A 13,356-nucleotide genomic window follows, 5' to 3' on the forward strand; every position below is an offset into this window, starting at 1 on the left:
TATATTCATTGGAAATCAAATTTAATCTACATTCTAGTGAGATGCAACAATTTACGCTGTGAGATTTCACAAAAATATGAAAATTATAAACGTAAAATCATTCCTGAATTTCTAGAACCACAAGCAGCGCGTCCAGCGAAACGTGTTTGTTTGCACTCCGAGTAGGCACGGTGGGTGGTGATTTGGGCAGAGAGCAAAGCTGAGAGAAGAAATTATGATGCGTAAAATCATTCCTGATGGTGGTGATGATCCCCCGTCCACAAGGACTCAAACTAGGGATACCATACGTAGAATGTACTCTTTTACGATCGAGAAATGGGCGTACTCTTCTTTTTGTGAAATATGACCAAATATACTCTTTTTTTGATGAAAAAAATTGGATCAACTTTTTCGTTATTTTATGAAGTCGATTCACATCTTATGCCAAAACTACGAAAGGAATACAGCTTACAACAAATTAATTAAACATAGTTTAAATAAACATGCATTTTAGTCGTTATAAACAGTGAACGATAAGCGCCTTTGAGTATGCAAACAGTAATCAATATGCACAAAATTTATGTATAGTACAAGAATATTTTAAAAGATAATTTATTATTGCCATATAAGTCATGTGGTGAATCCCTTTTCTTCTCCAAATTCTCAACCGTTTTCCAGCATCACACCTTCCCGAAATTGTCAGCGTAACTTCACTTGCCGGGAATAGTTAACAGAATGATTTCGATGTGATTCGGACAACATCGCCAGCGCTTCGTATATGGATCTCTTCAGCATATTTTACCAATACCTTTTGAAATGTTTAGATAGTTGCACGCCCAGCATAGAGTACTGATAGCATGATAGGGTGTACCCCCAATGGTAGGTTATAATTTTGTAGGAAATCAACACAATTTATAAAGTTACTTTTATTGTTGCTAACTGCTAATATCAGTTTCAATTATTAATGCAAATTAACGAACATTTCAATTACCGTAACACCAAAAGTCACATAACCTCCAAGACATTGGCAGTAGGGTAAGAACACTAGATAGGTTTTTCTGATAAAATTTTGATAGCGTAACTTAAAGGGGGGGTAGGGTATAACGGGTATAAAAAAAAACACCATTTTCACGATTTTTTTCTAGAGCTATCGTTTAAACAAATGTTTTCAAATTTTTTGCATTATACAAAGCATTGTTAAAAGAACATTTAGTAATTTTTTCGTAGAAAAATATTGAAAAATGAGCCGGTGATGGAGCACTTTCGAGGATGCCTTTTAGAAAACAGGATTTGCGGTGGACACTGTATCTCGGCACAGAATCATCTGAAGTCAAAAAATCAGAGCAAAATATTTTTAATAGATGTTTTTCTGGACCCCAACGTTTTTATTTAACTTAAAAATATTTTTATGAAATTTTTGTGACTGTTTTAAATAAAAACTACGATTTTTCACTTAAAAATCCGCCATTTTTCACCAGTAAAATCTCCCCAAAGTAAAAAAATCGAAAAAGAAAAACGTTGGGGTCTGGTATTTTATATGTAGAAAATATGTTCCAAATTTGAAAAGAATCGGATAAGTAGTTTTCAAATGACGATGTCCACGGACTTTAAAAATGTGCTTTCGAGAAAAACGCGTTTGAAGTTTCTGCTCTTGCTTTCTTGCAGTATTAGATAGGAGGAGATAAAGGCCTATAACTTCTAAAGTTTGGCTTCAATTGACTCGAAAATTTGACACAACATTCTTGAAATGTTTTCCAATAAGAAAATACAAAAATAAAAAAATCGATTTTTTGAAAGTGTTAGACCCTACCCCCCCCCCCTTAAGCTTATTTCTCTGCTTCGAATCGATATATTTTTTTTCGTGGAAATATGTTTTAAAATTATTATTTAAGCCTTTTTATTCAAAAATACTTTTGTCCCAATGATTAAACACAATGATTCAAATATTGAACAGGCAATGTTCTAATTATTGAACACGTAAATATTGAATATCATTGCATGTATTCAGGGGTATTTCGCTTGATAGTATTCCTTGCAGGGGCGATTTTGGTTGAACTAGCAATCAAGAAACAGTTTGTTTACATTTCCAAACACCAACCGATGTTTGTTCAATAACTGGTACATGCATTTCTTTACGAAACGAGTACTGTAAGATTGAACGTTCAATAACTGAAACATTGGCGTTTTCTGTGATCCAATGATTGAACACTTTAATTTGTTAAATTTTAAGAAAATAACGATAATAAAGGCTCCACTCTTCCAGAAATTTTTCAAAAAGAGAAAAGTTTAAAACAGTCATTATCTTAGACGCTTATTTGTCTTTTATCCAATTTTTCCCCCGATCAAAAATAGGCTGTTTTCTTCATCCAGTCGAAAAACCAAGCCAAAATTTGAACACATATTCAAGTTTCGGGGACTGTGGCTTTAAGAGTCCGAGATTCTTGATAAAAATTTGAACATAGGTATAAAATGCTTCAACAGTAGCACAACGAATTTTAATCGGTTAATGTTTTACTAGTGTTCAATATCTGGTACCTGTTCAATAACTAGTGCTTCTACCCTATTTGATTGAATTGAAATATCTCGGTGCCACCTCAGATAACAAGAAATATTGTCGCTGAATCCCCAAACCGGAGTTATCGTCAATGAGCGCTGGCGACATTTACTGGCGACACTCACTGGCGACAAGTTATTATCAGGACGTGTACAACTTCGGGTGTGTTCTTATACCAAAGATTTTTTATTTCAAAGGAAAGTGCCGCAAAAACAAAAGATTTTTTCCTTTGGTTTTGGTATAAATAAAAAATCCTTTGGTTCAAATGCATTTTCCTCTGTTTCAAAGATTTTTTCTTTCGAAAAATCTTAGATTCAAAATATTAATGCTTTGATACAAAAACCAGTTTCATTTGATTTAAAGTTATTATTTTTGCTCAAAGGTAATTCAGATATAGATTTAAAAGCATTTATTCATTGAACCATTTTCCATTTATTCCAATTGGAAGATTTTTACCCTGTTGTTTCGAAGTTCCTATTAGGAGTTTGAATAATAAAAAGATACAATTTTAGTTCTTAAATTCTTTTTTATTCACAAACACATAAAACACTGGTTGAAGATTGGGCCGAAAAAATACGACCGCGGGATTTGGGGCGGTGTTACTTTGCGCAGCTTTCTCCATGTTCGAGAGACTTGGAAATCTATCCGTCGGCCGTGGTCCTGTAACTATACAAGCGTTTTAGAAAATCTTGAAAATAAATAAATATTCAGTATTTATTAACTTACACTTACCATTTTGCATCCTGAATCCTCCATATTTATAGCTTACTCCGATTCACTGGTTTGATTTTTAAAACGAGCGGCCGAACTTTATTCGATTTTTCAGTTTTCTGTTCTTCTTGCAAGTCAATGCAAAAAATCTTCTAAGTTTGAAGTTTTTGTTTCAAAAAATTATTCTTTTCAGTTTAAAACATTTTTCTTCGGTTGAAAGAAAATTTACTTTGTTTCTAAAGAAAGATGCAATTGAACAAATTTCTTTTGAATCAAAGAATTTGTTTGAAATCAAAGTCCAAAGTTATTCAATTCAAAAAATTTATTCTTTCTTTCAAAAATTATTCTTTTCAATCAAAACTATAATTCATTGATTCAAAGAAAACAGGAGCTGGATTCAAAAAAATGAATGTTTTGAATCAAAGTCAGATTTAATTCGTTCCAAAATTCAAGTTCACTCTGCGTGAATACACGGAATCGTCCATCTTGTGACAGGCAATCGTAATCATAGGCATGGTAGGCGAACAATTCGCTGTCAATAAGCGCTCCGTCTCCACCCCCAATGAGAAACTTGCTACTGTTGCTCAATATGCAACCACCCGTAGCTGTATAGGCACGCTGGTTATTACTTTACAAAAGCGTTGCCAGTAATGATATTTCACAACGTCGCTAGTTGGCAAGGTTGCCGATCACCAGCGCGAAAACTTCGGATTTCAACTTCAATGACAATATTATCAGTAGACTCTCGCTTATCCGAGCTCCGGTTATCTAAGCTTCCGGGTTATCCGAGCCACCTTTTCTATACATAATCCATGTAAAAATGTGTTTTATCATCACGATATATTGCTAAGTTATTAAATCGATGTTTTTTGTAAGTTTAAAGTCTGAACTTGCGAGAAACGTCGATTAAATTGAAAAATAAAATCCAAGTAAGACCCGAACTATGCGCCTGGATGATATGCAATACTAGAGCAAAAAAATAAGGTTTGTCAATGTATTTCGTTTGATCCGAGGCCCGAGGTTTCACTTACCGGGTAAGCGGGGTTCTACTGCATATGCTTTTGCATAACATCCGGGCGCAAAGCTCGATAAATATATGGATCTTTTAAGAACCATGGCTGTTATGGTATGTATACGTGGGAGATAAACTTGAAAAACATACAAATATATTTAAATTTTCAATTTTCTTTCGAAAATATTAGTAGAATTTGGTTTTTTTAACTGTAAACATTGTGTCTTTTGTAATCCTTTTATTCCATTTCCTTAAAAACCGTGTAAAAAACTTTTGAAGTTGGGACCGGTGGACCTGCTCTTAAAGTCTCCCTTAGCTTATCTCACGGCTTATCACGAAGAAAATACGCTTGTTGTTTCAATTATTTCAGCTACCTGTCGGAAGACTTGAGACATGCATATCATCGTCTAGTTGTAAATGTAAACATAAAAAGTCCCAGCAACCAAAATTTCAGTTCATGTTGCCTAGTGTGGGCTAGGCTTAAGATTTTAATTTGGTTTGTTTATAATATATTATATTAATCTATTTTCCCCTGTTGAATATATGCATAAAATCAATCATACAACTATAATAGTTGAATCTATTATTCGTATGTATTGTAAAACACAAAATATCAGTCGGATAATCCAATATATACACAGTTGAAATCTTCAGATTTAAAAATGGCCGACAATCAATCAAAAATATAGTTGAATATAGGCGAAATATTGTTGGAAAAACTACTTTTCCCCCTGACTTTCATGGATCCATGGATTCTTTCGTAGCTGACGTCGGCTTGGAGTCGCGCTGCATGCGATGAAAAGATTTCCTTGCACCTCTGACTACAGGCCTATTTCTAAAAAGTAAAACCTAAGACATTCTTTCTCAGTTTGGAACAAAACGCTATTTTTATGACGTTGTTATAGATGTTTTTTTTTCTTATTCCTCATTGAGAATTCTAGGTTATTTTGTTCGAGATAGATAATTTAAAAACAGTTTTGGAGGTTAACAATTTATTAAGAAACAGTTGTAATTCAAATAAAATAAAATATTTGCATTAACATAACAAACGCTTGGGTCAAACATTATTTTGACAGTTTGATTGATACGCGGAAAATTATTTTGAAATTCTGTCGGCCAAAGAAAAAATAACGAAAATTGTTGGCACTAATGATAACGATAATGATGTTTGGCAACAATGAAGTTGTAGGACGTTAACAATATCACCTCTTTGTGATATTTGATGTACTTATAGGATTTGGAACATTTTCGGGTATGTTTAATCTAATAGACTTTTATCCTAGATTCCACATCTCGAGCCGTAGCTAAGGCGCACTCGATGATCGAATAGTCGGTCTTAAATCGTACCATCGATTTACGTTTGATAACGATCTTTAAGGCACACCGTTCAAGTAAATATTTCCATTTGAGTTTGCCTTTCTGCTGATCGGCCATTCGCTGGAACACTTCAAGTTTGCAGTTCAGGGTGTTTTCGGCTGCTTGATTCATGAGATGGCAATTCGTCAATGTACCGGTATGATCGGTGATATCCATCGGGATGTCAAAATAGGTACTGATGTTCTCCGGCAAACTTGAACACTCATTCCGAGAGCAGCGTGGTTCCGAGAGGCGCAAGATTGTTTTACAGTTGAGGCTGAAATAAGTTAAAAAAAATAAGCAAATGATGTTTAACGAATCGATAACGTGAAATCGTGATATCAACACTATAATCCAATTCGCTTACCATCGTCTACTGGTCAATTTGGAGCAGCCGTCCAAATCAAAACGAGTTACTACTGCGTAACATAACGCAGTAAAGTGTTCTTCCTCGCCTTTGAGGTCTCCTTCGGCTCGATCCAGAATCTGCTGTATTGTCATAACAGCTGTTATTGAGATAGCTTAAAAGAAATAAAACTAAATTAGACTCAAACCTTTTACGAAAATGCCATTGTAAGACTCAACGATCAGGAGCACCATAGTGGCTACAGTTTAGAATGTCCAACTCCTGAGTAGGAACTTTCATAACATTAACTAATAGCCTATCGGTGGCTTCAAGCGCAGGATCCTCGGTTATAATCGTTTTACTGCTCATACCCAAACATACGGTTTTGTAGTACTGATTGTAATCGATTCGAACGTCGGTGATAAGTAAAACTGTGGTCATCGGAGTCCATTGATCAATTCTTTCAATGTATTCGGCATTCCAAAAACGCATGGCCATAGCTGAATGGCTAGCATCCATAATGATTACCTCTCGAAAATATTTTAACTTTCCAGATTTGGCTACGACAATCTGTTTCCGAGGTCGAACGCTTCGCACGACTACCATTATGTTAACGTTTTGTCCCGTTGCTGATTGGCCCCCCGCAGCTATATCTGCCAGCGGATAGGTATCTGCAGCCGAAACTGGGGCCACCGTCAGTAATTTCTTCATACGTTCTATGCCTGAGCCTTCGTGAAGCTTAATTTTGCAGTCATCCTGTTCTGACAGCGTCAAGCTGTACTGTGAAGTCGATCTCGGATTGTACTGTTCCGATCGATCGTGACTGGACAGAAGCACTTTGGGTCGAGTAATGTTGACCACATCGCCGATATGAAATAGATTATCGAACGAATCTATCATAACCTGGGTGGCCCATATAGTGCAGTTGATGGTGTCTCGTTCGCTGTCACGGATTGTTAGTGTCAGCACTCCCCGGGTGCCGGAGTAGGATCCACCAGTCGATTCGAAGTAACGTGCTTCACCTTTGGCTATGACAACACCGATTACAATGATATTCCTCGTATTTTGATCAATTTGATTGATACGTTTGGTAACAATTATTTCGGAAGACATATTTTTGCTTAGGTGATTTGAATGGCCACTTTGAACAAAATATAAATACTTTAAAAACTAAAGAGATTTAAGCGATTCAGACAAAAAATTTAAACGTTTTTAGATTGAAAATTTGGAAGTACTAGAGTGTCAGAACTTTTCTTGATGACAGCGTTGCCATTTGAAAAACATTACTCTGAATGATCCAGTTAATTAAAATTGTTGTTCAAAATTTTGGAGAATATTCTTATTATTATTAATAATTATTCTTTTTTCAACTTATTCACTATCGATTGAACCTAGTTACAAAATCTATTTCTATTGCTTTTTTGAGTTACTTTTTTTTGTTTCGATTATGGTCGTTTTACCATGTTTATGGCATTAGCGACTTTTATAAACGTTGCAGTTGGCGGATCGTTATTGAAAAAGTAATCCGGTGCAACTCTGTGCGCGATGTTTACTCTTGGGATCGATCTCGTGGACATCGGCTCAGGAGACAGACAACAGTAGACTTGTCAACTAAGCTATATCACAAGCCCTTTTTGAGTTACTGATCAAATCACATCTTTCATTTGAGGTTTAGATCGAGCTTTAGGTTCCCAAATTATCCCTTGAGAAAAAAATTAAATTTTTAAATGAAAATATTTTTAACCTGAACTATAGTTTATAACTGACAGGCTCACGTACTCATATAACAATAAACATTTAACATTAAACATAAATATTTTCCACCCGTTCTACAGATTTCAATGTGAGCGGGCATCACTGCATGCTGTCAAATGCTGTGTCTAGTTTAGTACTTCCTTTTTTTGTTTCCTATCCCTTGTTTTTGCCGTTTTGTTTTGTTGATCGCCTTCTTTCGTTCTCCCATCTTTTGGTTTTCAAACACTTTAGGGTAAACGAAGGGTTTTAGTCCTGGAATTATTTTATGCTATTCCAGTCTGTCTAAAAAATGAAGAGCTCAAATTTATGTTGTGCAGTTACATATAAATGATGGCAAAAATCTATGAAACAACTTTCTAATTAATGATAAATCTAATGGATATTTCACTGCAATGTCTTACCCGGTATTACGAAGGATGAAAATTCCAGAAACAATAACCCGGTCCTAATTACTTCGTTTACCCTATTTGTTTGGGGTCGTGTTTTGGGGGTTTTGGGTTGACGACATTGCACGCGTGTGTTTTGTCACGTAGTCCAGCTGGTCAGTTCCGCGTGAATTTCGAAAACTAACTAATTGAACTTTTACTAATTAACTTGGTATGAATAGTATTTTATTTGTTCTTTTACCTTTTTATTCGAATCATTTTCTGCCAATCTACAGATTGACCATCAATGTTAAGGATAGGCGAAGGTAGAACTGATTATCCATAGAAGGTAACAGCAGGAAAGGCGGTCAAACGATGGCAGCATCAGAGGTTCAAACGGCAGCGGTCCTTGCCTCGCCGGATGTTACGATAGTTAAAGCTAAACCTGTGAGGAAGGTGTTTAAAGGAGCCACCAGAGTGATAAATAAAATACCCCAGTCGCTGCTGAACGACCCTGAACTGAACAATGCTATTGGGGTGCTGCCGACAAATTATAACTTCGAATTGCACAAAACCATCTGGCGCATCCGGGAATCGGGCGCTAAAAGAGTGGCGCTGCAATTGCCGGAAGGTTTGTATTATATTTTTTTTTTAAATAAAGTTGTTGATAAAAGCATTTTGCAAACTATTCTGAAAACGTTAATTTATCTTAAAAAAGTTTCAAATTCTGCTGATTGAAATATCTAAATTAAACTCCAAATTTCTTTGCAGGACTGCTTATGTTTTCCCTCATAATCAGTGATATTATTGAACGCTTCACCGAAGCTGACACAGTCATAATGGGCGATGTTACTTATGGCGCTTGTTGTGTGGATGACTTTACGGCAAAGGCTCTTGGAGCGGATCTGCTTGTTCACTACGGTCACAGCTGCCTCATTCCGGTTGACCAAACAGTTGGCATCAAGGTTCTGTATGTGTTCGTAGATATTAAAATTGACGCCCTACACTTTATCGAGAGTGTGAAACTGAATTTTTCAAAAGAGCGTAAGCTGGCCCTCGTGAGTACCATTCAGTTTGTGGCAACACTTCACTCGGCGGCAAAGGAGCTACGGGAAGTTGAATACGACGTCACTATTCCTCAATCCAAACCACTCAGTCCAGGAGAAATACTCGGCTGTACCGCCCCTCGACTGGCTGACGAAAGAATTCTGATCTACCTGGGCGATGGAAGATTTCACCTGGAAGCTGCAATGATAGCGAATCCTCAGCTAGAAGCTTACAAATATGATCCCTACGAGAAAAAGTTCACCCGAGAACACTACGACCACGCTGAAATGCGAAGAAACAGGAAAAAAGCCATTGATGCTAGTAGAGAAGCGAAGAAATTCGGCCTCATTCTTGGAACCCTAGGTCGGCAAGGTTCTACAAAGGTTATGGAGCATCTTCAGCGCCGGCTAAAACATCACAAAAGACAAGCTGTTATAATATTGCTCTCGGAAATTTTTCCTAGTAAATTGGAATTATTCAAAGATATTGACGCATTCGTTCAGGTCGCCTGCCCTCGTTTATCAATCGACTGGGGGACTGCTTTCCCGAAACCACTGTTGACGCCTTACGAACTCTCTGTGGCACTGGGAGATGCCCAGTGGAAACTGGACGAAGCAAGTGTTGAACAGAATAATCCCGAAATCAGTAACTCGTCGTCACAACACCCCGAAGCTTACCCAATGGATTTTTATGCCAATAAAAGTCTCGGTGAATGGACCCCCAATCATAAGCCGTTGGACGTATGTGAAAATTCTTTGGACGGAGGATGCTGTGGGAAGTGTACTGAGGAAAAAAATCAGCCTAAGAAATGATAATCATTGATGTCTGATAGCTTAGATTATGTTTATTTATATTCCTAAAAATATAAATCCATTGAACATCTTAAACTATTCATGCCGTCTTTGAATTGACCTGATATCTTGTTGGTTACGTTTTCCCTTTTTTCGCTTTCTTTGTGTGAGCAAGCAGTATTTTGAAACGATGCCCTCGTCGTGTTTCTAAAACGCAACGATACATTCATTGGATTGAATCCAATGGTGTTGTTCCTTTAGAATATTTTTTTATGTGTCTTTTCAATGGCTGACAACCAAACGGAAAAACACTAGCTATACGCTTCATATTTGCGTTATCTCTAACCACGTGTTGCTAGAAGAAACAGCTTGAACCAGTTTAAACTGTATGATGACTCTTTTCGCAGTCTACCTTCGATAATTTCAAGTAAGGTAGGGCAGGAAAAGTACAGTACCTGTTGTTTTTCCCTGACCTGGTGTATCTCACCTGAGATCATAATTTTTATTTTTCTTTAATTCAAACACATAAACATCAATTTGTTTCTCTTTTGCCTTCGCTCACATGTAACGTATAGGTTGTCCATAGGGCGACTCATGGGTGACTAATATTCGATATAATGCCTAGCCCGTGGAAAATTTTTACGATCGTAGGTCGTATTTTGTGACAACGATTCGGTTGTCATCTCTTAATTTTTAGTTTTTTTTCCTAATAAGTGACCGCCGATTTCGTCTGCTGGCCGCAGGCCAAATACTCGCTCATAGCCATAGCCAAAAGAGGAAAAATTAATTCATTCATTTTTGCCTACATACAGTTGGATGCCATGAGAAAAAATAAAAATATAAGTTGGGATACACGAAAGTTCTTTCAGCCCAATATGTCAGCAGAAGTATGGATCGGTTAATTACTAACCTAATTCTGTTTCAATAACAATCCCAAGCATGTTTATCAAGCACCGGTAATTCGGTTAGACTATTTTAACTAATTTGCGCTCGTTTGCATCTGACAGGGCGGAATTTTCTAGGTTTACAGTTGATGTGAAAATTGTGCAACTTGAACGTGCCACTTCTGCCACTTGAAAGTGTGAAAAGAATTATGCCCTTTTAGTTGCACCCGGTTGGATTAAGCGAAATCTCTTGTTTATAAAACAGGCAGATCACACGATGCCAAGTTTATCTGGGCGTGATTAATGAGTTCATATTTAGGATCAAACGCTCGGTAAACCCACCTGAATTCATTCTAATGACCGTGGCTTTTCTCTCGGCAAAGAACGTTTCCTTTGAGCAAATCGACGCGAAAAAATAAAAAATAATACGTTTTAGTAGGTACTTATTCCAGGTCTTGTTGATAGCATACATTCTATTTTTAAAGTAGGTAACAATAATCTCAAACAATAAAAATAGGTACTGGATTCACTTTTAACTCTTCGTCAGAAATTGTTTGATCACTTGGAAAACTATTGGTGATAGACCCTGGTATATCGCAGCATGCTCTACTAAATCAGCTTGTGTACTAATAACCCTGTCCGTCAGTTTGTATTATGTTAAAAATTGGTTTCCTAAAGTATTCGGTTTTCCACCAGGTGCAAGGATATTTCTATAATCAGAACAAGAGGAGGGATAGGTTTGGATTTCGTTTTTAACAATTTTGTAAGTACTTAAACAATTTCGATAAATATATTTCTAAATGTAGAATAAATATTTTTGGGGATTTTAAACCGGTTTGTAAAAAAATCGCGCAAAGTAGTGAACTTTGAAAAATTCCAGTAAATTCAATTTTTGTTGCATCGAAAATCTGAAGACAGTAAAATGATAGAATTTTAATAAATTTTGTAGTCATATTTAAAAAAAAACTCTACCATCGCTCAAACAGTATTTACTAGCAATCGAATGAAAAGTAGGTTTTTCAGACCACTTTTTCAACCTTTTTGTGACCATTTCATGAAAAAAAATTAAAAAAATATTTCTTGGCTTCATGATGTAGGCATTACCTTCAGCTTTCATTATCAACGAACTAGGGATCCTTATTTAAAATTTATTTATTGCAACCTTCAAAAAGAGATCAAACGTCGATTAAACTTTATTCGTAATGAAAATTTTGCAAAATCAGTAGAGGACATAAAACCCTATTCAAAGCCATTTTGGAAATTAACTAAAATTCTGAAAAAGCCCCAGAAGCCAATTCCTACTTTGAAAGATTGGAATAAACTTCTTTTAACTAATTCAGAAAAAGCTCAAAAATTAGCCCAACAATTTGAGTCTGCTCATGATTTTAATTTAAACGTTGTAAGTTCAATTGATGCTCAAATTTCCCTTGAATTTGATGATATTCTTTCTAAACAAAATGTATTTGAAAGTTCTTGTGAGACAAATATTGATGAACTTAAATTGATTTTCAAAAAATTTAAAAATATGAAAGCCCCGGGGGAAGATGGGATTTTCTATATTCTTATTAAAAAGTTGCCTGAAAGCACTTTAATTTTTTTAGTTAAAATCTTCAATAAATGTTTTCACTTGGCTTATTTTCCAAATAAATGGAAAAGTGCCAAAGTAACTCCAATTTTGAAACCTGGAAAAAGTGCTTTAGAGCCTTCAAGTTGCTTCCTTCTTTAAGTAAACTATTTGAGAGAGTTATTTTGAATAGAATGATGATCCACATTAATCAGAATTCTATTTTCCCTGATGAACAATTTGGTTTTCGTCATTGACATTCTACTAGACATCAACTTTTGAGTGTAACTAATATGATGAACGCTAACAAATCTAAAGGTTGTTCAACTAGTGTTGCTCTTCTTGATATTGAAAAAGCTTTTGACAGTGTTTGGCACAAAGGTTTAGTAGCTAAAATAGCTCGATTTGATTTTCCTGTATATCTCACCAAAATTATTCAAAATTATTTGACTAGCCGAACCTTACAAGTAAGCTATCAAAATTCATGCTCTGAAAGGACACCCATTAGAGCTGGTGTCCCTCAGGGTAGTATACTTGGGCCTATTTTATACAATATTTTTACTTCTGATCTTCCTGATGTACCAGAAGGAAAAGGTAGAAGATTATTTGCTGATGATACTTTGCTTTCAGCCAAAGGTCGAAATTTACGGGTGGTACGCAGTAGATTGCAACAAAATTTAAATTCCTTTTTGAATTACTTGAAAATGTGGAAAATTTCTCCTAACGCTTCCAAAACTCAACTTATTTTATTTCCCCATAAGCCAAGAGCTCAATTTTTAAAACCTAATGAAAATCATTCCAAAATTTTTAATGGGGTTTCATTAGAATGGTCTGATCACGTGAAGTACTTGGGACTCACACTTGATCGGAATCTTACTTTTAAAAATCAAATTGAAGATATTCAATCTAAATGTAATAAATATACTAAATCTCTTTATTCTCTCATCAACAGGAAATCCCGACTGTGCCTGAAGAATAAGATGCTTATTTAT

At 35.8% G+C, this 13,356-nt stretch overlaps 2 protein-coding genes across 2 annotated transcripts; one reads left to right on the top strand and one right to left on the bottom strand.

Moving 5' to 3' along the window:
• Window positions 1-5,332: 5,332 nt before the first annotated feature.
• On the bottom strand, window positions 5,333-7,168 carry LOC129748892 (protein hold'em). Its single transcript, XM_055743676.1, has 3 exons — window positions 6,198-7,168; window positions 5,980-6,133; window positions 5,333-5,889 (listed from the first exon to the last, which is right to left on the bottom strand). Exons 1-3 carry the CDS (start codon window positions 7,069-7,071, stop codon window positions 5,520-5,522), a joined length of 1,398 nt encoding a protein of 465 aa, XP_055599651.1. The 5' UTR covers window positions 7,072-7,168; the 3' UTR covers window positions 5,333-5,519.
• A 1,003-nt stretch (window positions 7,169-8,171) lies between these two features.
• On the top strand, window positions 8,172-9,974 carry LOC129745332 (2-(3-amino-3-carboxypropyl)histidine synthase subunit 1). Its single transcript, XM_055738335.1, has 3 exons — window positions 8,172-8,310; window positions 8,375-8,709; window positions 8,850-9,974. The coding sequence occupies exons 2-3, from the start codon at window positions 8,454-8,456 to the stop codon at window positions 9,935-9,937; spliced, it is 1,344 nt and encodes a 447-aa protein (XP_055594310.1). The 5' UTR covers window positions 8,172-8,310; window positions 8,375-8,453; the 3' UTR covers window positions 9,938-9,974.
• Window positions 9,975-13,356: the final 3,382 nt, after the last annotated feature.

This window comes from Uranotaenia lowii, chromosome 2 (genome assembly GCF_029784155.1).
Source record: "Uranotaenia lowii strain MFRU-FL chromosome 2, ASM2978415v1, whole genome shotgun sequence".
Lineage (NCBI taxonomy): Eukaryota > Metazoa > Arthropoda > Insecta > Diptera > Culicidae > Uranotaenia > Uranotaenia lowii.

Coding starts and splice junctions, on each gene's coding strand:
- LOC129748892 (XM_055743676.1), bottom strand. CDS start 7,071: ATGTCTTCCGAAATAATTGTTACCAAACGTATCAATCAAATTGATCAA. Junction 6,134..6,197: donor CCACTATGGTGCTCCTGATC/GTTGAGTCTTAC, acceptor ATTTCTTTTAAG/CTATCTCAATAACAGCTGTT. Junction 5,890..5,979: donor AAATTGACCAGTAGACGATG/GTAAGCGAATTG, acceptor AACTTATTTCAG/CCTCAACTGTAAAACAATCT.
- LOC129745332 (XM_055738335.1), top strand. CDS start 8,454: ATGGCAGCATCAGAGGTTCAAACGGCAGCGGTCCTTGCCTCGCCGGAT. Junction 8,710..8,849: donor GGCGCTGCAATTGCCGGAAG/GTTTGTATTATA, acceptor ATTTCTTTGCAG/GACTGCTTATGTTTTCCCTC.